The sequence below is a fragment of the Acomys minous genome, assembly GCF_964271855.1.
Source record: "Acomys minous genome assembly, chromosome: 12".
Taxonomy (NCBI): Eukaryota; Metazoa; Chordata; class Mammalia; order Rodentia; family Muridae; genus Acomys; species Acomys minous.
The window spans coordinates 13,440,845-13,468,681 of record NC_140493.1 but is presented as its reverse complement, the minus strand read 5'-3'; the positions used below and the strand labels follow the sequence as shown (position 1 = coordinate 13,468,681).

General features: G+C 54.1%; 1 protein-coding gene across 4 annotated transcripts; it reads right to left on the bottom strand.

The window, feature by feature from the left end:
• Positions 1 to 141: 141 nt before the first annotated feature.
• On the bottom strand, positions 142 to 26,744 carry SBF1 (SET binding factor 1). 4 transcript variants are annotated; one of them, XM_084802909.1, is made up of 41 exons: positions 26,507 to 26,744; positions 20,080 to 20,165; positions 19,624 to 19,761; positions 19,292 to 19,447; positions 19,099 to 19,209; positions 18,379 to 18,484; positions 18,121 to 18,253; positions 17,928 to 18,036; positions 17,727 to 17,840; positions 17,527 to 17,604; positions 17,030 to 17,143; positions 16,817 to 16,945; positions 16,633 to 16,731; positions 16,351 to 16,555; positions 16,156 to 16,268; positions 15,290 to 15,439; positions 15,009 to 15,077; positions 14,762 to 14,923; positions 14,415 to 14,683; positions 14,148 to 14,320; positions 13,998 to 14,071; positions 13,727 to 13,922; positions 13,402 to 13,529; positions 12,829 to 13,007; positions 12,585 to 12,721; positions 12,263 to 12,470; positions 11,761 to 11,957; positions 11,542 to 11,679; positions 8,914 to 8,991; positions 8,364 to 8,545; positions 8,104 to 8,283; positions 7,333 to 7,434; positions 7,067 to 7,252; positions 6,866 to 6,992; positions 6,660 to 6,790; positions 6,356 to 6,586; positions 1,766 to 1,870; positions 1,447 to 1,658; positions 878 to 965; positions 668 to 799; positions 142 to 581 (listed from the first exon to the last, which is right to left on the bottom strand). In XM_084802909.1, the coding sequence occupies exons 1-41, from the start codon at positions 26,559 to 26,561 to the stop codon at positions 483 to 485; spliced, it is 5,679 nt and encodes a 1,892-aa protein (XP_084659035.1). In that variant the 5' UTR covers positions 26,562 to 26,744; the 3' UTR covers positions 142 to 482. The 4 variants fall into 4 exon arrangements, with proteins under 4 accessions (XP_084659035.1, XP_084659034.1, XP_084659036.1 ...); XM_084802908.1 differs by having other exon boundaries at positions 11,542 to 11,957; XM_084802910.1 differs by lacking the exon at positions 8,914 to 8,991.
• Between the last annotated feature and the right edge of the window lie 1,093 nt (positions 26,745 to 27,837).

The window sequence follows — 27,837 nt, the reverse complement described above, 5'->3', positions numbered from 1 at the left end:
TCCTATGGCAAAGCTGCTCGTGGCCACAGGATCTTGGGGGAAGATCAGCTCAGGCTCCAAAGGAGGCACACAAGAAAGACAGCAACCCTCTGCTCACTGGGCAGACCCATAACTCACAAGGCTGACGTAGGTGCACACGTGTCGTTAGTTCTCTCTTTATATAGACTCTGTTCTAGAAACAACTTAGCACAGCCAGCCGGCCAGGGCCAGCACACTGATGGGCCGGGTGGGGTGGACTATTTACAAGCCCAATGCAGGGCTGTACCATGGCCGCGTCCCTAAACGGCTCAGCCATGACACCACAATAAGTTAGAGCTGGCCAGGTGGGGCGGGGCAGGGGGCTGTACACACAAGTGCTGGGGGGCTCAGGGCCTCAAATACTGTCGAGGGCCGGGGCTGTAAACATGGCCGGGGCGGCCCTGCCCACCCCTAGTGGTCTGTAACGACTGGAAGCAGGGCAGCCCGGGCAGGGCCGGGAGGGGTCAGGCATCCGACAGGCAGCTCTGGATCCGGTCCACCCACTGCTGGGCTGAGGGCACATCCTGGGCACAGAAGTTGTAAACGCGACGTGTTGTCTTCACCTGGGAAAAGCAGGTTACTGACTCCATGAACCCTACAACTCCAACCCTTTGCCCCAAGTGTTCCCCACCCCCTGGCAGAGGCTCACATCAAAGAAGGCCTTCTCATCAACAGTTTTAGGGGCACCTATGGTGGGTGTGCCAGGTGCCACAGCTTCCACTTCTGCCAGGTCAATGACACCTTTGCATTCTGTGTCCACTCGGTGGTCATAATAACGCAGCTGGGGGAGAAGTGAGAGCACGGGGTTAGGACAGGCCTACCTTCCATCTGTTTCCCTTGTCCCTGCATCGTCACTCACCTGGTGCTTGGTCTTGTCTAGGACAAACCAACGGGCTTTCCAGGGCTTCATGAAGGCGCCCTTCTTGTACAGGGTACCCTCATAGGACCTGCATTGGTACAGAATCAGGGCCAGGTTAACTCGCAAGTGGGGAACCACCCCTAGAAATTAGATGAAGGGTCAGTCTCTATATTCATTATGTGACAGATGCTGGGTCCCAAACACCAAAACTTTAACAGTGTTGAGAAGGCAGTCCCATGTGACACAGACACCTCCAAAGAGGAAGATAATATTTAGCAGTCACATCTGTGGAGGAAGGATGGATCCTGCCTGGCCCAGTTTCACCAAGTAGCAGTCTTACGGGTACCCCTTGGCTCCATCTCAGCCTTGCTACAGTCACCAGGTGTACAACCCAAACCTCTTTTGATGCTGACCTATGCTTGGCAACTATCATAGCTTCTCCTATAAGCCCTTCTACATAAAGAAAATACTAAACTCCTCAAAGAACCTAACACCCATTGAAAGTTATGCATGGGTCCCAATTCTCAGTCTAGAAGTAGCTATGTAGTAGGAGGAGCTGCCTCGCACACCTGTTCTCGCTCTCAGCTGTCTGGAATTGGCTGTACAGTGTGCTGGTGCTCCGTCGGGCAGCCTGACGAGAGCTGGATGTGGTTGAGCCACTGCTCTGGTCACTGTCCAGGCTGAGGCTAAGAGTAGAGCCCACAGGTCCCTCCTGTAGATATACACCTAACGAACGGCGGTGGTGGGGCACAGTTGACACCAGTAGTGAGCTCGGGGTACCCTGGAGGAAGCAGAATGGAGTTTATATCAAGGCTAATTAGCCTCCATCTCCTGGCAACGCAAATACCTGGTGTTCCTCAGTCCAGCCTACCATCCCCATCCACTCACACGTCCATCTTGCCGGCTTTCAAGGCGCTGTGCAGCCTTCACCCGGTCCCAAGCATCTTTCCAGCGTTCAGGTCGACCTAGCTCTGTCTCCAACCGCTGCAGCTCCTGAAGAGAATTGGTGAACAAAAAGAACATGCAGAGGCTGAGACGATGGCTCAGCAGTTTATAGCACTTGTTCTTGGAAAGGAGCTGGGTTGATGCCTAGTGGTCACAGCTCTCGGTAGATCCAGGGGATCCAATGCCCTCCTCTTACCTTTGTGGGTACCAGGCATGTATTTGGTACATATACATAACACGCAGACAAAACATTCACACATAAAGAGTTTTCTTAACTTAAAAAATATTTTAAAAACAAAACAAATTCGAGATCTAGACTGGGGGCCAGGCATGGTGGCACATGCTTTTAATCCCAGTACTCAGGAGGCAGAGGTGGGCAGATCTCTGTGAGTTCAAAGCCAGCCCAGTCTACAAAGTGAGTCCAGGACAACCAGGGCTATTACACAGAAAAACCCTGTCTCAAAAGAGAGAAAGAGAGAAAGAAAAAAGAAATCCAGACTGGGTGGGCACAATGGCTTAGTCAATAAAGGTGCTTGCCACCAAGCCTGCCAACTGAAGTATAATCCTTAGGACTTACATGATAGAAGAGACTCCTGAAAGCTGACCTTTGACCTTACACACACACACACACACACACACACACACACACACAGTAGATGTAATTTTTAAAAAATTAAAGATAACATATAGTTCATAGGCTATGAATGAGTACAGAGTTTACTGAAAGTAATGCAAGCCAGAAAACAATGTAATGATATCTTAAAACAATGTAGGCCGGGAGGTGGTGGCGCACGCCTTTAATCCCAGCACTTAGGAGGCAGAGGCAGGTGGATCGCTGTGAGTTCGAGGCCAGCCTGGTCTACAAAGCGAGTGCAGGACAGCCAAGGCTACACAGAGAAACCCTGTCTCAAAAAACCAAAAACCAAAACAATACACACAAACAAACAAAAACCCTGAATATAGTATGTAGGTTTAATTAGTATTTTCCTTGGGGGAGAGCTTGAATGTAAAAAGCTGCCACATCTGATTTATTTATTTATTTATTTATTTATTTTTTTATTTTTTTTTTTTTTTGGTTTTTCGAGTCAGAGTCTCTTTGTAGCCTTGGCTGTTCTGGACTCACTTTGTAGACCAGGCTGGCCTCGAACTCACAGCGATCCGCCCAACTCTGCCTCCCGAGTGCTGGGATTAAAGGCGTGCGCCAACCACGCCCGGCACATCTGATTTATATATTCAGAGAAAATACCCTTAAAAAACAATGTCACATGGGCTGAGTGGAGTATAGCTCAGTGGTAGAGTACTTGCTTCTGGTGCACAAAGCTGGGGTCAATATCCAGCATCACTAAACAAACAGAAAGAGAAAGGTGGGGGGAAGACAGGTAGGTGAAACCAGGCATTGTGTTTCCCATGTCATTCTACCTACCTGGGAGGCTAAAGTAGAAGGGTAACCTGAGCCCAGGAGTTCAAGACCAGCCTAAGGAAACACAGCAACACCCTGTCTCTTAAACGGAAGTAAGAGTTGGGCATGGTCGTCTACACATGGACTGCTGAAGCCTGGGGGCTGAAGCAAAAGGATGGGGAAGGTGCCTAAGGCCTCATTAGCAACACGAGACCTGCTGCAAAGGACAGACTAGCTGGCCTGAGGACACGCCTTTGATCCCATACGGAGGAGGGTGTGGTAGCTGGGGCAGTGTATAGGGTGGCAGGTCCTATCTGTGGCATGGCCTCCTTTGATGGTTCATCAGAAGGGTGTGGGCCTCAGGCCCTAAGTAGGTAAGGGCTTGCATTCCGCTGTGTTGGCTGTGTCCCTTCAGGATTGAAGCCAGCATGGAATAAAAAGTAAGTTCCAGGTTAACTTGGGTTAGAGTGAAACCCTGCCTCCAACACACCAAACCGACCAACCAAACCCTTCAAGATAGATAGATAGATAGATAGATAGATAGATAGATAGGATAGACAGACAGATAATAGAGACAGGCAGGCAGGCAGGCAGGCAAAGAGTATGCCTCCACGGCAGAGCACTTGCTGTGTACATACAAGGTCCTGGGATTGATTGTTTATCTATACCACCACCAAAATGAAAGGGGGGGGTGCATTATCACCCCAAAACTTGAGGGAATGTATGACCAGGAAGTGTGTGACCTGTATTACAAGATATATTAAAAGTTTTTCAGACTGAAAGGAACTGGTATTGGACTAAATATACACAGAAAAAAGTGATTATTAGAGGCCAGACCTGGAGTATGCCTGTACTCCCAACCACTGTTGAGGCTAAGCAAGAGGGTTTCAAATTGTAGGTGGTTAGGATAACTAAACACCTTGTTCCAAAATTAAGAAGGGAAAAAAAAAATACAAAATACCAAGTTTCAGCTATAGCTCAGTGATAGAGCATTTGCCTAGCATGTATATAAAACCCTGAGTTCAACAATCAGTACTGGAAAAAAAGATACTGGGAATGGCAAAAATTAGGAAGCTTTTCTCTCATTTTTTAAGTTCGTTAAAACAAAGTTGACTAGGGCTGGAGAGATAGCTCAGAGGTTAAGAGCACTGGATGCTCTTCCAAAAGTCCTGAGTTCAATTCCCAGCAACCACATGGTGGTTCACAACCATCTATAATGAGATGTGGTGCCCTCTTCTGGTATTAATGTGTATGTAGGTAGAACACTGTATAATAAATAAATGAGGAAACCAGACTGTGCTCACATAATCCTGAAGGGACACAGCCCCACAGCAGAATGCAAGCCCTCACCTACTTAGGGCCTGAGGCCCACACCCTTCTGATGAACCATCAAACACACACAACACTAGATCATCAAAACATATTTCAATTTTACAGCCTCTCTTGGGAGGCAACAGCATCCCACTTTGCACATGAGGAAACCAGACTGTGCTCACATAATCCTGAAGGGACACAGCCAACACTGCGGAATGCAAGCCCTCACTTACTGGCCCTGAGGCCCACACCCTTCTGATGAACCATCAAAGGAGGCCATGCCACAGATAGGACCTGCCACCCTATACACTGCCCCAGCTACCACACACCACCCACCACAGCTCATCTGGCCCTTACTTTCTTTCAAGGGGTCTCTGCCCTTGTTTGAGTCTGATTCCTGGAGCAGATACACCCAGAAAACATGGCTACTGGGAGGCCCCAGTGACTCTCTCAGCTCCAGGCTGGAACCCTGAAGGCCTACTCCTCACTCTAAGGCATGCTGCGCAGACAACTGAGCAGAGCTACAAAGGCTCCTGGGAAAAGCCTGTCTGCACTAATGCCCAAGTGCTGCCTAAGTTACTTAAAGCCAGGCCCTATAGTGTAGCTATGGTTTTTGCCTCAAGATACATGTGTGAAAGTAAGATTAATATAGCAGAACTAGGAAGTGATGGATCTCTAAGAGGAGGGCCTGGTGGAAGGTCCTTGGGACATAGGGAAGGAGCCCTTGAAAGAGTGAATATCTCTTGGTAGACTCTGCCATGACAACAGTCCAGATACTTCTTTTTCTTTTTTGAGTCAGGGTCTTTCCTTGAACTTTGAGCTCAGCATCTTTTGTTTGTTTGTTTTGTTTTTTTCTTTTCTTTTCTTTTTTTTTGGCTTTTAACGACAGGGTTTTTCTGTGTAGCCTTGACTGTCTTGGACTCGCTTTGTAGGCCAGGCTGGCCTTGAATTCACAAAGATCCGCCTGCTTCTGCCTCTCAAAAGCACTGGGATTAAAGGCGTGTGCCACCACCACTCGGCTCCAGACACTTCTAAGAATTGAGGATGTGTCTTTGAGCCTCCAAAATTGCAAGCTAAGTAAATGTCTTTACTTTATAAAATTTGGCCTATCCCAAGAAGAGACTTGATACCCTATGATCATATAGAGGGGGAGGTAATCCCCCTCAGGAACAGTCATAGGGGAGGGGAATAAGGGGAGGGAAGAATGGGAGGATACAAGGGATGGGATAACCATTGAGATGTAACAAGAATAAATTAATAAAGGAGGAAAAAATAAATAAATAAATAAATAAATGTTTTCCTTTAAAAAAAAAATTTGGCCTATCTCCAGGATTTCCTCACAGTGACAAAAATCGACTATATACCAGGTCAAGAGACACACGTATGCCAAGAGCAAAAACTATGCCCTGAGTCTTCAGAGTTTTCGACAAATACTTCCTCATCACTACTGTCCTGTAAAAGTCTAGGACAGAGACCTAGGAACCACAGCTACCCCAGGTATGCAAGCAGTTGGTGTGGTGGGGAAGTCAGAGCAATTCCAGTTACACGCACGCACGCACACGCGCGCACACACACACACACACACACACACACACACACACACACACGTGCGCGCGCAGCCCTGTCTGGGTCTGGGACACACACATGTGCGCGTGCAGCCCTGGCTGGGTCTGGGACACACACACACACACACACACACACACACACACACACACACACACACACACACACGTGCGCGCGCAGCCCTGGCTGGGTCTGGGACACACACACACACACACACACACACACACACACACACGCGCGCGCACACGTACACACACCTCCAGGAGGCGTGAGATGGCGTCAGGCTGGACTCGAGGGCGGCTGTCATAGCACGGCCACACCACACGGCGCCTGCTCTGGGGAGCACCTCCATCAGGCCGTTCCTCTTCTGGAGGCTCAGGGGGACCCTGGGCCAGCTCCCAGTCATAAGGGGGTCCCTCAGCCAGCGTTTCCTCAGTGTAGAAATCCCACACTTTCAGATTGGACACGTTGCTGTAGGGCCGCAGCACCTGGGAGCAAGCAAGCCTTATGTTCAGAAGCTGGGCCACGCAGGAGCTGCTGCCCCAGCCAGGCCCCACTCACCTCTGTGTCCTCAGGCGCGTATGTGTAGTTGTAGAACATGGGAGTCCTCTTGCTCAGCCGGTCCACATACTCCCACACAGACCTGCATGCCATCTGGGCCCTGCGCTCACCCTTCTCCTCATACAGCAGCCCTACACAAGAGCAGCACTGAGCTTAGGCCCCTCTGACCCCGGTAGCTACCCCAGCTTTCCTTCCTCCCTACATACCCAGCTCAATACGCTCATAATCAGAGTCCAGCAAGAAGGTCCGGAAACGGCGGGATGCATGGTGATAACCGAGGAACTTGAGGTAGAACTGACTGAACTCAAACTCCATGGGGAACTGCAAATGGACCTGTATGAAGTAGGGGGTCAGGGGTCAGGTTAGGAGAGCACAACTCAAGCCTACCTACATGGAAACCTACCCACCTGGTGCACACAGTCCAGGAACTGCAGGAAGACCGGCGTGAAGCCACTGCTCTGCCCAGCTGGGGTGTGGGCCCCACGGTGGCTGAAACGATGGCCGAAGGACAGCCATTCCTTTTCCACCAGCAAGCGGAAGCCCTCCAGAGTGCGGTAGAAGGGGTCTGAGAGAAGCTGCACCAAGGATACCACCTGCCAGCACCAGCAGATGTCAGGAGGTTCTCTCTTGGGGACCCTCCCCAGCCCCTCCCCTGTACCTGCCACACACATACCTGAGTGGTGATGTCCCAGCCATCCTCCAGGCTCACCAGAACTGAGGAGCCTGAGTCCAGCAGCTCCACTACCAGCACCGATATCTGCAGCAGCTTGTGTATCTGCGTGGACAGGCACCCTTGGACGCTACAGCCAATCAGGCCCCATAGGCTTGCAGATCCCCAGGATCCTTGTAAGGCCAGTAGGATCTACAGCACTGGATGGATACGCTCTGCTCTGCTCTGGTCACACTTGCCCTGCCCACCCTTCCCAGAACCCTCAGGACGAGGGAGGCAGATTCAGCCCCTGTTCCTCTGCTGGGTGAGGTAGTAGATGCCTGTAATCCCAGCACCTAGTTCCAGGTCAGCCATGCTACACTGTGAGGCCCTGTCTCAGAAAGAGGAAATCCTTGCCCTTCAGGTGCCCAGCGCTCCCGTCCCTAAGCACTCTAGCTTTCACAGGGCACCAGTGACACAATAACCATTCCATTCTCCAGAAACGACCATGCAGCAGAGAGCCCTGTCCTACACGCCAAATCACAAGCCAATTTCCATACTGGATGTCAAACTCCCTGAGCAGAGCAGACTGACTCCAACATCCCTTTCACTGTTGGCCTGCCCAACTTCCCATAGGCCCAGACCGTCAGCTGCCTTCCAGACACCATGATACTACCCAGGAAGTACCCATCACCTCCCCCTCCTCCTGGTACCGAACATGTCTAACAAGCAGACCCAGACCTGGAGGCAGACCTAGCACCCAGGTGGGCAGAGAGGCAGAGGCAGTGCAGAGACCTGAATCAGCCATTCCGAGTCTTCCAGTGAGCGCAGAAAGGAGGCTGGGCCGGGCTCAGTCGCAGGGCAACCAGGTACACAAGCCTTCAGCAATTTCTTGAAGCTGGCTTTCACCTGCCTTGCCTCAAACACTTCAATAGGCACCAGCTCCCACTGTTGCAAGGGATCTGGACGCACACCCTGGAAGAAGGCCAGTGACGCCTGTGAGCCACGCCTAGCGCCGTGCTCCCCGCCTGGCCCCAGACCTCTTCCCCAGTTACCTTGAGCTGAGCTTTGTCACCAATGATGTAGAGTGCTGCACGCTGTGGCCGCAGAAAGCCAGAATCAGATGGAGCCCCGTTGGTATGGGGGGTACTGAGGAGATCTCTGCCAGCTAGCCGAGAGCCCACATCAGCCCCAAGCCCAGTGCTGCGACCACTGGCTCGGACACTGCTCCATTTACCTACAAGAGAGATACCAAGTAAGCCCCAGATTGAGGGCAGGGCACCACTTACCTGGGGCTGGCTGGGCCTGGCCTCCAGGGAGGGGACTGAGTTTCCAGGCAGGGCAGAGTGGTCGACAGGCCATGAGAGGGAGGAGGGCTGGAACACACAGATGCTGAGGCACATGGGGGGTGGCCTGTGTTAGTGTCTGGATTGGGATCAGGTGCTAGGCAGGTAAGTAACTAGGGCTAGGAGGAGTCAGTGGTGCTAGTCTGTCACAAAGGGGCTGTTAGTGCTGGGGGTGGAGGGAGATATTAGTGCCCAAGACAGCTCGACTCATACTAGGGGGCTATCAGTGCCAGGTAAGGGAAAAGCCCCAGTACGGTACCTCGGGACGCAGTCCATCTGGAGGCCGAGGCCGCCAAAGGGTTGGACAGCGTGGTGACCCTGGCTCGGGGGCTGGGCACTGAGGGCACAGCAGAGAGAAGGCTCAGATTTGGTCCCAGGACGGGGTTGTCAGAGGCTCCCACTAAGCCCTACTCCCAGGGGTCAGCAGTAGGATGGACCCTTGTCTGGTCCAGGCATGGGTCTTCCCCACCAGAGGCAACTGGGTATAGAGGGTCTGTGCTGCTGGGAAGGGTCAGGCTTTGGAATGCTGGACTCTTCTTCAAATAGCTCAGAGAAACCTTGTCCTCAAGTCTCTCCTAGACCCTCTTCTTTAGGTTAAGCCAAGGTCTGGCTGGTAGAAGTGTTCAACACACAACCATGTAGTAGCCTTGCCCAGAACAAAACACAAGAGGTGCCTGAGGGTCTCAGTCTGGAGGAGACCTAGAGGCGACTGGAAGAGGGGAAGGAAGGACCAGAGGGACGGGAAGACAATGTAATCCACGACATGTCCCAGGACTGTACCAGGAAGAGCTGCAGGCTGGGACAGCGAGGCAGTGTCCAGGAGCATGAGTCACACCTCAGGCTTACCTGACTGCAGAGGCCTCATAAAAGACAGAGAAATGTGTGGGGCAAAACAGCACTACCACACCCAATGCAGAGATCACTATGGCCAAGGCCAAGGTCAGTCTTCCATATCCTGACTTCTCTGACAACCTCACATTATAGATGGCAGTTGCCCAACCTGCAGTGTAGACAGCAGCAGCCTACTTAGGTGGCTAGCTGAAAATCAAGTAGGGCTGAGGGAAGCCAGACTCCTGACCATCACTGGCCCTACACCTTGAGTTTACAACATTGGAGGTAGCAACACGCGCACTGGAGAAGGCTAAACAAGTGCCTAGGGGACACTTAGGGAAGGTGCAGGTTCACACATTTTGAGGGAAGGAGGCTGCCTGAAACTGCCACTCAGAATTTCCGGCAGAAAAGCAAGCTGTAAAACACATTTAATCACACAGAAAGCAGGTATTCTCAGCAACTGTGACAATGGGTCAGTCTGGCCTATCCATCAGACTTGCTGCGCTGTCCTCAGCACCAGTGGCCAGCAAATGTTAACAAGAGCTGAAGATGACTGGACAAGCTCTGGTGGATACAGATGAGAACAGACCTGGCCGGTATGGGGACACAGGCTTTAATCCCAGCACGTGGGAGGCAGAGGCAAACTCGGTGGGTTTGAGGCCAGGCTGGTCTACAAAGCAAGTAGCAAGACAGCCAGAGCTACAAGGAGAAATCCTGTCTCCACAACAAAACAAAACACCCAACAACAAGAAAGAGCAATAAACCTTAGGAACCAGACAGACAAAACAGACAGACTTAAGTAAGGACTCTGGGCTACAAGATGGCTCTGTTCATGGGAGGTGCTACCAGCCTAAAAGCCACCAGTGCCACTATGCTCTCACAGGCTGAGCCCAGAAGAGAAAATGTAGCCCCACAACTTTAAGAGGGGGAAGGAGGGACCAAAGGCTAAATCCTGGCATATAGCTACCACTTTTTGAACACACCAAATGGAGTAGGGCAATTTACTCCCAAGTAGCACTGCCATGTCGGCTTGTTAAAATGGGCTATGTAACTTGTAGCAGATGCCACACCTAGTGCTGAGACACATTCCAAGCACAAGGGCCCAGCTTGGCACATACTGGGCTTTGTATGCAAGTTAGTGATAGGGTGGTAAGCCAAAGAATCAAGTGCTAAGGATTCCAGCATCTACCAGCCAGGCCATGGGAATGGGCCAGAACAAGAGCAGTGCCCATACCCACAAGTCACTTGCTAACCACCACCAGACACAGTATCTGCCCTCACTGTGTCAAGAGCATACACACGGCACCACTCGTTCAGCACTGCCACCTAGACCAACTGTGAAGACACAGTGCAGCCCAGAGCTAATGCTGGGCACCAAGTGCCAGACGGCAAAAGAAGGGACTCAACCGATAGTCAGGGGCACACACCTGACCTCTGGGCCTCCTTCAGCACATAAGGACAGAAGACACTGCACACAATTATGATAACAGTTCTCAGGTAGAGAGAACTGTGTGGGTGCCTCACGGGGAGCAGAGGTCAGGCTGGGGAGGTTGGCCTGGCGCCCCTTTTAGCATGTTCAGGTGTCGTGGAGGTACGTGTAGGGGAGAGGATGACGAGGCCAGCGAGAACAGTGCAGACAAGCCCCAAAGAGCCTGGACAGACCATGAAGGCCAACTAATGGACAGAGTGGCAGCTGGAAGGGGACGGGCTAGGAGAAAGGATGATAAAATTAGTTTCAGGGTGTTCCGAGGGCTGCAGCATCAGCAAACGTAAGGCACGGATGCAGCATCTGTTGGACCTAGAGGCCTCTCTGGTGGATGTGCTGGATCAAGGAAGGTGAGGGAATGGACGGGGCCTTACGACACTCACCTGGTCTGGACAGTATTCCTGCCCTGTCCCAGAACTCGGAGAGGGGTTCCTCTCTTTGTCCCATACCCAGCACCCACAATCAAGCCATTTGTTCCCCCTGCTGGCCGTCCCACCATAAATGCTGCCACAGCCCCCACAAAGTCCTTTTTGCTCTATGGCCACCATTTACCCAAAAGCACCCTCTCACCGTGACCACCCATGTGGGCCGAGGAGAAGCTACTAAGTGTGTTTCGTCCCGATGAGTCAGCGAAACGGGGCATCGAGCTGACCACAGCCTGCAGGTACTTCTCTTGCTCCAGGCTGCTGGAGTCGGCCTGGGCCTGGCCTGAGAAAGGAGAAGCTGGAGATGAAGGAGGTGGAGACTGGACAGGCAAGGGAGGCAGACATGGACAGAACAAAGGAGTACCTGGAGAAGGTGCGTTCTGGGCCTTGAAGAGACCAACAACACCCTTGCCATGCAGGCCCCCAGAGCGCAGCAACACAGCCTTGGAGCGCCCACTGCGCCAGCAGACCACAGGGAAGCGGTTTTGGCGGTAGCAGCGGGATACCCGCTGCAGGGCGTTGTCCTGGATGCTCTGGGGGACAATCAGCAATCCTGGATAGCTGCAGGAGTTAGAGGCATCATGAGGACAGCTCTAAGGTCTAGCCTCATACCCACCCAGAGCTTTACACAGCTTAGGCAAGAAGAGCCAACAGGGTGGACACGATGGAACAAATCTACTGTGGCTCCCGGAACTGGAAGGCCAGAAGCACTTCATGCTTATCTGGTACCTCCACCTCCTGCCCATGCCCCTTGTTTGTCCAGGACCCATGGCTGGGACCCATGGCAAGCCGAGATGTCCAAGCACGCCCTGCCACCCTCGTCAGCCCTGGCAGAATCTTCATGGCATGTCCTGGCCAGCCCTCACCTGCGACATATGGCATACATGCGATTAACAGGAGAGATTCGAAAAGGCTCAGACTTGGCCCGGCTCAGGCTGCTGCTCAGGGTACCTAGTCCAAGGCGCTGGTAGTCACGGCAACACGCCCGCTCCACCAGGCTGCTCATGGTCATGCGGTCAGAGGGCTTCAGGGCTGAGGACGGGGTCAGTGTGCTGGGCTCCAGCTCCTCTGACACTGTGCAAACAGTATAGTTGGGGATCACAACCTAAGGCCACTCAACCCCAGCCCCAGCCCCCATGAGGTCACTGATCACAGGGAACACAACAGTTTCCCTGCCCCTGCTCCCACCTGAGATCTCGTCCTCCTGGTCCTCAGGGGGTGGCTGGCCTCGATGCTCCCAGCCGGGGGGATTGTATTTCTTCCGAGTAACATACTGCCGCCCGATGGTCTTCTTAGCATTCTTCACTAGGTTCCGGGACAGGGTTCTAGGATGTGAAAGTCCAACAGAAGCGAGAGGGCATGGAGTCCAGGAAGATTATGCTAGAGGCCCAGCAAGCACCTGGCTGCCTGGCTCTGGGACCCAGTTCCATACCTGAATGAAGGACCCTTGTCCTTGGCAACCCGCGGCGGCCGGCCCGGCGTGTGGGCTGAGCCAAGTGTGAATGCAAAGGTGTTCCTGATGTCTGGTGGGTACCGAAGCTTATGGAGCTGCTTTCGAAAGAGCTCAGCACTGTCAGAGCCCACCTCCTCATCAAAGGCCATTTTCAGCAGCTAGGTCAGACAAATAAACCCTCAGGGCTCTCAGTGGTCATCAGGCTCCTTCCTAATCAGACAGTGTGCCTTTCACAGGCTCCCTTCTTATGGCACACACGCCACAAAGCCAGGCGAACTGTAAGGACCGGCATCATGTCCATGTAACTCAACAATGTGTACAAATTGCACATTTCACTGGCTACTCGATGAGGTCTCAGCTGAGACAGTACACTCAAAACTTAGACTCCAAGGTCAATACCCCAAGGATAAAGATAAAGACACAGAGGCCACTATTTCAAAAGGTCAGGTGATCCCAAGCTGAGAGCCAATGTGACAGCCCCAAATCAACAACCACTGGCAGGAACCCATTTATAGGGCTCAACCTGGCCACAGTGGACAAGAGTTTACACACCTGGAATGTGCAGGAACGAAGCTGCAGCCCATCCTGCAGAAGCTGGTCCACAGGGGTCTGCACACTAATGCGCTTCTCCTTGGTCAATGCCGCCACCGGGAAGGAGCGAACTACCACCTGCTCCCCCACTTAAACAGGCCAAGAAGAATCATGAGGGGAGGGGAGAAGAGAAGGGTGCATATCTCAGACGTCTGGGTGAGGAGGGAAGGAGCACACCAGGGCCTATGGGAAGAGGGCTTTGATTCTTTGAAAAAAGGGAAGGGAAAGTTAAGTCTTATCTACATCCAAGAGCTGAGGAGGCACAGAACAAGGTCCACAGGCTTACCCAGGGGGTCGGTAGGCATCCCCGTGAAGATGACGCGGTATGTGGTAAGGAAGACAGCACCCTCGGCTGGGAGTAGAGCAGGGCCTCCTCCACTGCCTCCCACACCCTCCTCACGCCCATCTGGCAGCAGGTACACTCGAAGGCCGTCTAGGACACACTCCTCACCAGGCAACAGGCGTGGCCTCAGCAGCTTAGGCTACCCAGCAAACAGAGCAGAGACTTAGAGCACAGCCCAGGCCTCTGTGCCCACAGCTGGCCAGCCGCTGCTCACCTTCTGTATGGGGGGCAGCCTCTTGCTCTCACGGTGCACAGCCTCCAGGGTCTCAATGTGCATCTGGACAATGTCTAAGGGACAGCAGGTCTCACACCCTGGCGCCACAGCCGCCCTCTGATGAGTGCTCCCATGCCCAGTACCCCATACCTGGTACCATGACATGCAGTCCCTTGAGGTGGTCACTGGTGACCCCACTCTCTGTGCAGACCTTGTCCACAAAGCGGTTGATGAAGCGGACCACAGCCCCAGCCACATCGCATGTCTCTGCGTCTTCAAAGCCACTCTCTGTGTCATAGCTCTCAGCCACACTGCCCGCCATGCTGGGCCAAGAGGAGGTGTGTGGGCACCAGCACCCCCACACCTCCACCCTAAGCCCTATCCCAGGCCCAGGCCTCACCACTGGCCGCACCCCACCTGTTGGTGACCAGGCTGTTGCTGGCACTCTCCAGGTCTCCCAAGCCTGCTCGCTCCCGCAGCAGGCGGCTCTTGCTGCTGTCCAGAGGCAGCAGAAGGTAACTCATGCGGTTGGCGTAGTGGATGGCCTGGCTGAACACAGTGCTTTCCTCCTTCTGTACCAGCTCCTGCTGCTTCTCACGGCTCAGCATTGGCCACAGGCGCCGCTGCTCTGAAGCCACATCCAGGGCAGATCGTTCATCATCCTGAGATTGTGCCTCCCCAACCTCCTGTCACGGCACCACAAGAGTAAGCCAGGGCCAAGGTGCCTGCCCCAACCCAGCCCAGGCCCGAGAAGCTCTGCACACCTGAGAGGGGCTCACACGATCATCAGAGGGCTCCAGGTAGAGGGCCCGGATGTGGGTCTGCACGTCCCCATAGAACATGGCCTCCCAGAACTGGGGTGTGCTCCACACTACATGCTCCTGCACACAGCTGTATGCAAACTGTGTCACCCCTGGGCTCAGCTTCTACAGAAATGAAGTTGGGAAAGTCATGAGCACCTAGCCAGTAGGCTGGAGAGGAAGCCCAGCCTACCACATGCCCAGCACCTACCCTGCAGAAGGCTGTGACCAGCGGCAGCAGTGCAGCTGCGATGCCATGCTCATCCAGGGAAGTGCAATCCTGCGAGCAGAGCCATGAGTGACAGGGAACCCAACACATCCAATCCTGCCTCTCTGGCCATCATGGACCAGCACCTCCTCCACTGCCACCCGAAACTGTTACCTCAGGTTTCAAAGTTAGTTCCAACAAGGACTCTTCAGATCCCATCCTCCCTCACCCCATCACATGGGAGAGATCCCCCAGGCAGTATCACTGAGGAGGGCCAGGCTCACCTGCAGGCAGCAGTTCATCATGCGGACGACAAAGTCAAACTGCTGATGATCGAGAACTGCACGGTTCTGCTGTACATGCAGGTGAAGTTCGTGGGCGAGGCAGCGACGAGCAGCTCGCCCCTTCAGGGCCCTGAGTACAGCTGGAAGCAGCTGGAGGTAGAAAAAAGAGGAAATATGCAATAGAAGGCAGTACAGGGGAAATCCTCACCACACTCACAGTGGAGGCAGCCACACTCAGGCTCCAAGCACATTTAGAAAAGACCAAAGACCAACCAATGTAAGTCAGGTGTAGCCAGGCGCTGGGTTTTACTGACCAAATACACACTAAATCCTCCAGCAGACCCAGCAATTCCTCAAATGACAGCTCATGAGGACAGAGACACAAGGTATACACGGAGCTGGCTTCCAAGCAAGCGTGGACATGTCCTCTGGAGGGATGCCTCACAGGAACATCACACAAATGTTACTAAGACCCCAAAGGTGTTCATGAACACTATTACTAAAGCAACATAAAGCCAGGCACCGTGGCTTATGTCTGTATGCCAGCACTCAGAGGCCAAGGCAGGATGACACCAACGTCAGCCTTGCTTACATAGTGAGTTAAGAGCCAGCCTGGGCTACAGAGATCCTGTCTGAAAACTCTTCCCCCAAACAAACGAATACTCCAACAATCCTTGGCATGTATGTACAGGACTACACTGTACCCAGGGTACACGCTGCACTGCTGTCCGCTCAGATGGAAGAGCACCCTCCTGTCCACCCAGCCCCACACAGGCTCAGCATTTACCACACGAGAAGACAGAACTGCGTCTCCTCAGAGTTGTTGCGCCAAGCCTAGATTAGAGGTTCCACTTGACAAGCCTCACCTTCTTTGCCTCAAGCATTTTCCCTTCAAACACATAGGAGATGCAATTCCGCACTACCTCCAGGCGCCGGGCACTGTTGATATGAGGCCCACTGCATCGCTCGAGTATGGCCGCTAAAGAGAAAAGACATGCTCACTCTAACTCCCGTCCCCGTACCCAGCCACACCAGCCTGCTTTCCCCTTCAAGTTACGTACTCATGGGGGGCCCTGAAGGCACAGTGGTCCTCCTCTCAGCTTTGACAGCTGGGGGTGCACCCTGCATCTTGGCCGCAGCCTGGTCCACAATCCACTGAATTGTGCCCTCATCTAGCCGGGGGAAGGGCCGGTGGGTCCGCCGCAGGTGACTGGCTTCACCTGGTCTCTGCACTTTGTGCATTGCCACAGCTGGGTACGGGTTTTCCTGAAGGAATATGGGCAGGCATTGGCTAACGGGCCAGGACCAAAATGGCAGCATGCCCCCCATGTCACCCACCATACATTCTTATAGAGTTGCTCTGCTAACTCCTGGACATGACGCAGGACACGGTGTGGATGGTTCTCGTCTGCACGCATCCGTGCTACCTCATGAGCCACCAGCTAAGGGGGGACAAAGAAAGGCGATAAGGGTCAGTAGAGTGGGCTGGGGAGGGGACAGGCGGACAGGCAAGGAGGAGAGCTGCACCTCATCAAACAGGTCCGTGGAACGATAGGGGACGCCTCGCTCTGATACGAAGCCTGCGAAGGCCATGCCCTCCAGCACCTTCATCAGAAAATCATCCTCCACCAGCCCGCGCTGGCCTAGGAAGGCTGCCTGGGAGAACACCAGGAAGTTAGCTCCTCACGGACTCACAGGGCCAGCTCTCGCTGCAGCTCCAGCCCCAACCCCACAGCCTACCTTATGGAAACGAATGACCGGTTCTGGGTGGATGCGCACAATGTGCAGGCACCAGCGGTAACCCTGCAGGAGCTGAGCAAATAGCCGCAAAAAGACAGCACGGAGCTCCTTGTCCTGGAAGAACAGGTCAATGCCTGAGTGTCCGGCCCCAGCAACTGCTCACCCTGAGCACTTCTCTCCAGTCCCATGCACAGCCAGACATAGGGTTTCCCGGGCAATTCTGCCACCCTCTTTGCCTCTCCCTACAGTGCTCCTTAGCCAAGCGAGTCCTAAAGTACAGAACAAATGACTCCTCTTCAGGGCCCCTTGATTGGTTGGTCCACTGCACTGACTGACTCAGGCACAATTACCACACCTAACTATTTGCTCCCAGGCTCCTTCCTGCCGAGGCTGTGGTAGCCTGGAGCCAGCTTAGAGGGAGGCTGAGTGTTTGAGCACCATCAGCCTGGCCACTAGAGGCACTGGGATCTCTCCACCAAAGCAGCAGTGGCCCCCACCTGCATCTTCAGGGAGGAAGCAGATGTTGTAGGGGGTGGGAAGGCAAGGTCAGCCAACTCCAGCTCTGGATCCAGGACCTGTGGAAAGAGAAGGGAGCAGGGACAATTGCATGATGACCTTAGGCTCTGGGTTCCCTGGCTGTTAGGTCATGGCTCCCACAAGCCCCAGGCTCCAGCCCCACCCTGTCCCCAACCCTCACCATGCTCAGAACATTGTGGGTCTGGCTTTGTAGTGGCTCTGGCAGGGGTGGAATGTGCACACACTCAGGGACAGTCACCGTCCCTCCATCAAGATCAGCAACAATCACGTCCAGCTGTGCACCAGAGGGAGCAAGTGGTGAGAGACCAGCAAGTCTACCAGCAGTGCACCAGCACGGTGCAGACACAAGGCACGGCCTTACCAGCTCCTGAGTCTCTGCCTGGAAAGCTGCATTGACCCCAATGATGAAAGGCGTGGGTGTGCTAAGGACTTCCAGCAGCTGCGCCGGCAGGATGGGCACATAGGTGAAGCTGCAACAGGCCCAGAAGACACCGTAAGCCCCAGAGGACATAGGGGTGGGCAGAGGGACCAGGAGGGGCCAGGCAGAAAAGCACCTGTATCTCAGAGGGAACAGCAGTGCCAAGAGGCCTCTGCAAGCATCTGCAAGACGTTGGTAGCTCCTGGACAAGAAGAGGACTTTGTGCTCAGTAAGGGCAGCACAGAATAAAGACAGCACGTTGGTGATGCCTGAAGAAAGGAAATAGGCTTGGTGAGGGCCCGGGTCCCTACTCCAGTACACAGGGAGCACCCACACCTCTGACCACCAGTCCCAGGACAGGAAATTGGGGGTGGGGTATGAGAGGCAGTCTCACCCAGCTGGCGGAAGAGTAGGGCCACACTACAGCGGCTGACAGGCAGTGAGTCTACCAGTGGAGTCTGAATGACCTGCCGGTCACCAGCCCCCAAAGAGATGGTTCTCTGTAGAAAGAAAATGACTAGAGCTTAGCAGTGTGGTCAGATGGATCAGATCTGAGCACATGGCCCCAGGTGAGCTGACAATCTTGAGAAGGGACTGGCTTAGATGACAGGAGGGAAAGGGCGCACCCTGCCTCTGTTGGCTGAGCAGTGCTGCGGAGAAAAGCTCAAGGGAAGGGGGAACCGCCTGTGATCTAGGGGGGGCAGGGCCTGAGAGGGCAGAGGAAACAAAGAATCCATACCGCTCCTTCCTCAACAGAGTCCAGCTGCACAGGACAGACAGACAAAGAGACACTATTAGACACAGGGCACACAGAAGGAAGCAGACAGACACACGGGCAACAGCATCCAGAGACAGGATCACACCCAATAATCAAGAACGGAGAGAAACCGAAGAGGCCCAAAGGTACAGGTACAAAGCCAACTGAGTGCACAGGGCTAGAAACAGAGGACAAAGGATAAAAGCAGAGCACAAAAGCAGACAGGAGATTCTAAGGCCTAGGGCTGTGTGTGCTCAGGCAGCCAGGCTATGAGTGCCCAACAGGCACGCCACCCCATCACGGCCTCTATGACTGTACCGGGAGGGCCTGTGGCCATCCAGCTGTCTCAAGACCCACCTGGGATCCCCCAGCCAGAGGGACGGTGCACGTGAGCAGGTTCCCAATCACGTTCTCCAGGCACACATTCAGGCCTTCCACATGGATAGCATAGATGAGACCAAGGCTATTCTGCAACAACCAGATAGGGAACAGTGGTACAACCGACAGGATACCCCGTGCCCCACCTCACTGCCCTGGTGGCCCTCCTCACCCTGAACACTTCCGTATGGTCCAGTCGAGACACCAGCACCAGGGTCTTTGGAGCAAAAAGCTGGCCAGGCTGGGCTGGTGCTGTGGACGACAACCGCGCCTGGCCTCCTTCATCTGCTTCCTCCTTCTCCGCGGCATCTTCGGCGCACACCACTTCCTGCAGACAGAAGCCCATTCCCCTGGCTCTCATCAGAGTCATCCCAGGAGACCAAGTGAAGACAGAGGTGACTCAGACCCGGCCTTCCCCAACAGGAACATACCCCCAGAGGTAGAGCAAGCTGGCCATGGCCCACGGCTCAGCTTCACATGGTGCACACCAGAGCTTACGCTGACCTGTGTGGACTCCGCTGGCTCCCAGAAGGTCAAGCAGGCGCAGTAGTGCCTCTCAGAGTTGATGTCAGTAAGAACAGCCACAAAGAAGGTTGGTGGATTCCTCTCAGGACATAGCTGCCACCCACTGGGCTGGCAAAACTGAAGGGAGGGACCAGCACTTAGTGCCTGCTCCACACCCACCACAAGAATTAGCCCCCTTGTCCCCACCACCTGCCCTCAAGTGTCTGCACTGCCAGGGCCTGGAGTTGAAGGGCATACAAAGAACCTCTTAGTTACCCAGGGACACCTTAACCTCCTAGTCTCAGCCCTTTCTTGGTGAAAGGAGTAACAGCTCTGGCCTCAACATCTAGAGTAAAGCCTACGAGGGACACAGTGACATGAGCAAGACACCCTGCATGCCAAGCCGTCTACCCCAACAGCGGACCTGGCATCCCTTATGCTTGCCCCCACACTCACCAGCTCAATGCCCTGGGGGAAAGGGTTGTCCTCCCAGTCCTTCTCTGGGAAGCGCTGCAGGATCTGGCCCTGGCCTTCCCCACTCCCTGAGAACAAGAGCAGGTGGTCAGAGCAGGCAGCCTCCCACATCCCACGCCCCAGCCCTCATGCTGTCAGGATCGGCCCAGGATGGAAGCAGCTCTTTCTCATCTGGCACCAGCCCAGATCTACCGTTTCTCTAAGCATACTTCTGCACAGGCCACTGGATAACTGCAGACCCCAAGGCCATCATAAGGAAGACAGAGGAGCGCCCAGATCCTTCTTGCCACCCACCAGCCCAGCCTAACCTTTCATTGTATAGGAACCGGCCAAGGAGGAGCACTAGTTCTAGCTAACTCAACATCTCCCCTGACTGGCACCCTGCAGCTTTAGCCTTCAGGCTCTGCCAGACAGTGAGCAACGTGCAGACACTGGGCATGTCTGGATAGACAGGACATATTTGGGTACCTTGGTGATCCCTGTCACCTGTCTGCCCTGGGCCCATGCTCACACCTGTTATCTGTGTGGAATTCAAGCCTTAGCTTCTCTTATGCTGGGGGTAAAAGCACCAACCATGGCTCCAAATTGCTACCTACCCACAGTACCTCAGAGACAGTTCCTCCCAGAGCACAAGCCTCAGAAAACAAGAGTTTAGCAAGCACCTGTCCCTCCGAAGCTGGAGCTCCCAGGCTCCTGGTCTACACCAGCAAGGAAAACACTTCTAAGTACAGTCTATGGAGGCGGAGTGAAGGTCCCTACCTGGGCCTCATCCCTGCACCACCAAATCAAGAGGCAAAGCGACAGTAACAATGATGACATGTGACAGCTTCATTTGCTTCATATACTCGTGGAATATGGACATGGTATGGCAGTGGTTCTCAACCTTCCTAATGCTGTCACCTTTTAATACAGCTCCTTGTGTTGTGGTGACACCAACCATAAAATTATTTTGTTGCTACCTCATAACTGTAATTTTGCTACTGTTATGAATTGTAGTGTAAACATCTAGTATGCATGATATCTGCTATACTACCCCAAAGGAGTCACGACCCACAGGCTGAGAATCACTGTGAGATGTAAAAAAGGCAGGCCTCCTCACTTCTGCCTCTTACACATACAGCTGCAAGGTGCCCAGGCACGTGCTCCGCACCCTTATGTGGAGCAGCCTCGATGCTCAGGCTCCCCCATGGAAGCAGCAGAAGCAGGCATGAGGGGAGGATGCTCAACATAAAGTCTTGCCATGGGTCCTCCCTGCTCAGCCTAAGTTCCAGGAAACTCCAGTGTGCAAAGAGCCTGCTAGGATGGCCGCACATCCACCCAGCCTGAGCCGTTTGGATACAGCTGGGCTCAACTCCTAAGCCCAACCCAACAACACACAGTTCCCAGGCCCCCTAGAAACAAAGAAACTCAGCTGCAACCATAGAAGACCACCCCTCCAGAACCATAGAGAAAATACCAAGGATGTGAACACTAGGAAGGCTGCTGCAAAGCAGGAGGTGGTGGGGTGCAGGGGCCTATTATGACTCAGAAAACCTCAGCTTCCTGCTCCCCTCCTCCCCCACCAACACCCTGTAGGCGACAGGCAACAGACAAGGAAGGGACAGGTGTCTGATGGTGTCATGTCTACCTACACACACACATACACCCATGCACCTATCCCACCACAATAAAACCCAAGGGGTCCCTCAGGCCCTACCCTCAACAGGCCTGGGCAGTGCACGCACACTGCAAACACACAAACACACTTATACTTCCATGCGCACATATAGACATGTACATGCACAAGCACACACAAACTACTCCTACCCAGTCGTGGCTCCTCCCCCCACCCACTCAGGCAAGAGCCTCCTTGTGCTCGGCCCTAAACCACCATCTGGGCCCAGCCCTGGCTGGCACCCAGGGCTCACCCAGTTCTTGCCACGAGGCAGCAGGCGGAGGAAGGAAGGGGGGTGTACAGACAGGGACTGTAGCCTCTGCTCTGCAGCCTTCCCCAAAGCCAGAAGGGCTAGTAGCCTTCTAAGGGCTGTTTTTAGCAGCCTCTCCTCCCAGGGGAGTTGGCACGGAGAGGATGGTCACCATGCACTGGCAGCATCCCTCACCCTGGCCAATGTTAATCCACTCCCAGCAGCTTTAAGTCTTCCGAGGGCTCTGCACTCTTAAAGAGCTCCTTTCCCGAGACTCCACTGTCTCCTCATAAAGTAGACAGGTAGACAGCCCCGTGGCCATCTCTCCTGAGGTCCTTCTCAGTACCACCGCAGCCCAGGATTTGACCTTCAGGTTGCAATCAAGCGCCTTCTCCTCTAAGAAGCGTCTTATCCACTATCTAAATCTGCGGCCTACAACAAGACCCTGAAGTCCTCCCTCCACCAAGTGTAACCCCCGTCTCCAGGCAACTGGTACACCTGTGGTAGCCTGACCAGACACAAGCTCCGTGCACGGCCCGGACTGCAGCCTCATTAGGGCTTGTTGAATGCATGTAGTCAGCTGTATGACCATCTCCCCACACCCAGCTCAGCTCAACTCACAAACAAACAGGTTCTTCAGTCACAAGTGCAGAACAACTTCCGGAGCCCTGAGGCACAGCAGGCCCTCCCAGTAAGACCGTGAGGGAGCCTTGTAACTCTACTCTGGCTTCTCGCAGCCTCCAGACAGTGGGCTTGCACTTGGGTGAGGGCTTCCGCCATGCTCCTCCGCGTCTGCCACCCACTGAAGCCTTCTGTCAACAAGAGTAGCCTGCAGTGGCTGTACCTGGCCCACCAGAACACTACCCACTTTGGGCAGACAAAAAGAATGAGCACCCACCCTCTCTACCCCAACAGTGCTAGACCAATCCCAACAGCAGAGCCCGTTACAAGGCAGTGCTCTTTGGGACACCTATAGAGGATGGACACTAAGGTCCGCTGAAGCAGAGATGGGAAGTCCCTGACCCACTCTTGAACCACAGACTGGGTAGGCTCACCCTAGGAAGACACATTGGGATTCCTGTACTCAAAGCACCTCAGCAAGAGCTTCCTCCAGCAGTCAGGCCCATGCAGGCTTGGGGACTGAATGGCAGAATACAGGCCATGTATTCTGTCATCTCCTGGCAGCACCCCATCACCAGTGCCAGGCTCCGATGCCTGGATGGCCAGCCATGGACAGTGTGCACTGTGGGAAGGCAAAGAATGAACAACAGTCTCTCCTGACTGACCCACACCTCACCATGTGTGCTGGACAGCACCAGGTCGCTGCTGGCTCTAAGGAGCCCAGCTATAGGAAAAGGGAGCGGAAACAAAAGAATACTACCTTCCTGCGTTTCCACCTATCAGACCTCAACACGAAGACACACTGCCCCAGGCAAGCTGCAGAGGAGGCCATGTGCAGAGAGAGCCTACAGCTCTTTCAGCTGTTCTTTCTGACCTACCACCAACCCATGAACAGACCACATAAGCTTTAACCCAAGACCATGGACCCTTAAGCTCCGAGGGTGGGTGGTTGAGAGGAAACTGCAGCCATCCCAAACAGCCCCAACCTGATCTAGAGGGAGGGCAGGGCCATGGGTGGGGACAATAGATGGGGCCCAAGAATGTGGCCACCTCATTACCATCAAGGCCACAGGAGGCCAGGTTGTGGAATGGAAGTAGTTTCCTTGGTTAATGGAGATCCAGTTTTCCCTCCCTAGCAGCGGTAGGAGGGTACCTGTCATAAAGTGCCTGAGAACCGGTGCTCCCAGATAACTGAGCACTGAACTGACCACTTCTGGGAGCTGGGCAGGGGTCTCAAGCTAAGCTGTCTGGTCTTGATGTTAAGGAAGGTGTCCAGCCCAGCGACAAGACAAGGCACACACAGGTGTTCCCTGGCTCACCAGGTGTCTATGCTGTGCCATCTGTAAACTTTAGAGTCTAAAGTGAAAGGGTCCCACACAGCCCAGGCATTTACTGTCTGTAGCCTTGCCTACAGGTCACCAACTGTAATCATTAGCAACCAGGATGCTACCTTGGGTACGCCTCTGGACCCAACCCATACAGCTTCAAAAGGCACTGGGCAGCCAGGTTCTACATGGAGCAGTTCCAGAGAAAGAGTTCTGATTAGAACAAAAATAAGGCATCTTCTCACTCATAGCTAACCTAAAAGATGCTGCATGCCTGCCCCAGTGTCCCAGGGCAGCCAGTCCACAGTGGGCCCTCACCTTCCTCAGAAACACCTATCCAGCAGTGGGCACACATCACTACTCAGACCTTAGTTAAATGTAATTTGTCTCCTTGGGCCTGTCCTGCGCTATATGTTCACATGTGAGTGCTCCTGACAGCCTTGTACCAGCTTAGTGTGAGTCATCTCATCTCAAGATGAGGAAACTGAGGCAGAGAGATCACAATGACTGACACAAGGCCAAGGACTGATAGAGTGACAAAGGATGAACATAGTGTGCTCCCGGGGTTTGAGTCTTTAACTCCTGGTACCCATACCCCTTGCCTTATAGCTCTGCCTTCAGCCCATACCCAGAAACCCAACTCTGGGCTAGCTCCTCAAAGAAATGCCTTGAGGCTGAGCAGTTAGGCAGGGACTAGTCAACTCTGAGCCTAGAAGGCAATGCTTAGAGGGTTCCTTGGCCTTCTGTTTCCAAAGTGATGGATATTTTGAGAATTACTCCATTACAACGTTCAGGAAAAGTAGCCCCCTTTGCCCTCAGCCTTCTATTCTTTCCTGTTCAGAGGTCAGATGTACATATTTCTTGTGTGCCTCTATCGGTAAGCCCACCTGTGTCATAGCAAGCTTCTCCTGGAACCGACCTACACCTCGTGTCACCCTCAACTTTTACCCCCCCCCCCACCACACCTCCCCGACCTGGCCTCTACCTACATTCTCTGCCTCTCAGGACCTTTCACGAGGATGCTCTCATCACCATCCAAGTCCACTTTGTTCCTCCAGCCCTGGCCCAGCACTCAGCCCAAGACCCCCACAGAGAAAAGCAAGCCCTCAGCCAGCTCTGCTTCCTCACTCTTCAGCAGCACTCCTGTTCCAGGTGGAGGAGCCTCGCTGACCTTCACATATGCCTTGGAGCACAGGCTCTCCCTCTGTGAGCCGAGACAGCAATGGTGGCAAGCTTCCTGCTCAGAGAGGACAGGGATGAAGGCAATGTGGTCTCTGCCTTTGAGAACTCCCTCTCTGGAGGGAAAGACAGATGCTCATCACTGAGTGCCAAAAGATACAGACTTGAATATGCGAGAGCAGAGAGAAGTGGATGCTCGGTGAGAGGGTCCTTAAGAGGGTCTGGAGACAGAGATGCTGATGCTGCTCAAGAGGTTTCTTGGGGTGCCAGCATGCAGACATTAGACAAGGAATGGTCCTAGTGAAGACTTAGCAAGAAGAAAAGCAAACAAGAAAGTTTGGGTGCTGAGTGGTCCCAGTGACAGCTGGCCTGAGAAGCGGGAGGGTAAGTGTGTGGAACACAGTAGGAGGCATCACACGTAGGAATTAAGGGCTGCCTCATCTAGCTACACAGCTGTCCCTAAGATACTAACCCGCAACTTCTGTGTGCCTGATTATACTCTAAGCCCTACCTCAGTGGGCTATTGGAAGAAATGAGATCATTACACACAAAGGGTTTGTGCAGGGCCTGGCACACTGAGGACTCTAGCCAACACCCCAACACTGTTGTCTCCATGGCTGTTGCTGATGTCACTGTCAGGCTCCGTTTTCTCCTACCCCCTGGACTGAAGGGCTCTCAGACACAGGTGCTAACCCCAGGTCAGGGCCTCCTAGACGCGCGAGCACCAATCACCACACTGATCCCCCCCCCACACACACACACATACTGAGGACCTGCCTGGCTTGCACACTTGCACCACAGGATGAGCGCCAGGAACGCTCTTCTCCAAGCCTGACACTTTCTTCTGAAGCCCAGCTCAACAGCACCTATCCATTTAGCAGTTTCTGAGCCCCTCCCCCTCCCCTGCACCCCCCATCACGCCTGCTTGAGTTTCAGACTTAGCATTTGGGTCCGAGATGCTGGAAAACCAACGTTCCGCCCCCCTCTCTGAAATTCCCAGGCACAAGCCACCGGCAATCGGCCAAGTCGGGGTGCGCCCATCCCATCCAACTTGGAATCGGGGAGACGGAACTGCAGCAGGGCCCTCCCACCTCCCATGCCCGGGCTACACGCCCCTGACCACCTCCAAACACCGACGCAGGTGCCCAGGTGCCCAGGTGGAGGAGGAGACCGCTCTTACATAGGCCGAGCAATCCGGGGTCCTCGCGGGCTGACCCGGACGCCACTGTGGCCAATAACCACGGGCCATTTTTCACAGGGCCTGAGATCTCGACCCCAAGTCCCGACCCTGCCTCCGGCTGGGTCTTTTCAGACCTCGAATTCTCAATCTCAGTCCCTCAGCCCCCAGCTCGCCCTTCGGCGCCCAGACTCGGCACTCACCGCGCGGGTGCGGCCCGAACGCCACCAGCACGAAGTAGTCCGCGAGCCGCGCCATGGCAAGCGGCGCAGGCGGGCTCCACGGCTCGAGGATTCGATGGCGGCGCGCTCATGGCCCGGCGCTGGCCCTAAGCTGCACACCTAGGACACCCCCAGCCAGCTCCTCTGCGGCGCCTCTGGCCAGGGCTTCCGCCGCCATCTTCCCAGCCAGCCGGCCCGCCCGGGCGCTCCATGCGCCTGCGCAGTTCTGCCCCTCCCGTGTGGGCGGGACCTGACACATCGCGCTTCCATTGGTTCACCCGACGTGGGGCGGGTCCAGAGAGTGCTGCCCCGCCCACTGCCTCACGCTCGAGAACCGGCTCAACCCTTTGGGCGGGTGAAGCGGACGGCGGCCCGGGCGGGTCAGCTACCCTGGTCCGGTGGCCGACATTTCGACTGGAGACACCGACCAGGACTAGGGCATAACTTCTCGATCGGGACTGAGGCCCCGGAGTGAAGAGAGGCCTGGACGTCACCCTTGGGAGATCCTAATCCCGAGGGTCAGGGGCGTGGTTCCGAGGCTCCAGGCTCCAGCTCAGTCTGGCTGAAGCAAGCCAGAGGAGCCCAGGCCTTGTCCAGCCAGTCTCCCAAACCTAGAGGGCCAAGCTAGGAGGCCAGGGTTTCGTCTCAAACGCTGCCAGCCTTACAGTGGCCAAGGGAGAGACTTTACAGACTTTTTTTTTTAAGTTCCTAGTGCAAAAAGGGCCACTAGATATTACCTTCTTGTGTGGGTGGGATGTCCAACACCTGCACTAAAAAAATCATTTGTGGCGTGTCCCAGTATGGGTCACCTTCCGGGGAGGTTGGATCACCCTGGAGGTCAGGGGGTTAGGCAGGCCTTTCGCAGTGACACAGAATAGGTAGCAAAAGTGGCAAAGGCCCTTTACCAGGGAAATCAAAGCTTGTTTGTAGATGAATTTAGTTTCTGTGGGAACTGAAAGACAGGCTACCCACTAGCATCCGGTTCCCCCCACCTGCAGGGTCTGGAGAAGGAATGAAACCAAACTCAAGAATGAGAGGTCCAGTCAGTGCTGTAGGTGTACAATCTCAGGGAGATAAACTTGGGAGACAGAGGCAGGCAGATCTCTGTGAGTTTGAAGCCAGCCTGGTCTACAAAGAGAGTCCAGGACAGAGAAACCCTGTCTCAAAAAACATAAATAAATAAATAAAACAGGCCTGGCGTGAGGGCCTATCTGAAGAGATAGCTTAATAGTTCTGGGCACTTCCTCGCCCCAGAGAACCTGAGTTGGGGGTCCCAGAATCCTACGGCTGAAACTCTGGTTCCAGGGGATCTG

What these genes read in the sequence shown, in the direction of transcription:
- SBF1 (XM_084802908.1), bottom strand. Translation starts at nt 26,561, where the DNA reads ATGGCGCGGCTCGCGGACTACTTCGTGCTGGTGGCGTTCGGGCCGCAC. An exon ending in CCTACTCTTCCGCCAGCTGG is followed by an intron (nt 18,254 to 18,378) that starts GTGAGACTGCCT and finishes TCCTTTCTTCAG; the next exon opens with GCATCACCAACGTGCTGTCT. An exon ending in GACAAGGGTCCTTCATTCAG is followed by an intron (nt 12,722 to 12,828) that starts GTATGGAACTGG and finishes TTCACATCCTAG; the next exon opens with AACCCTGTCCCGGAACCTAG.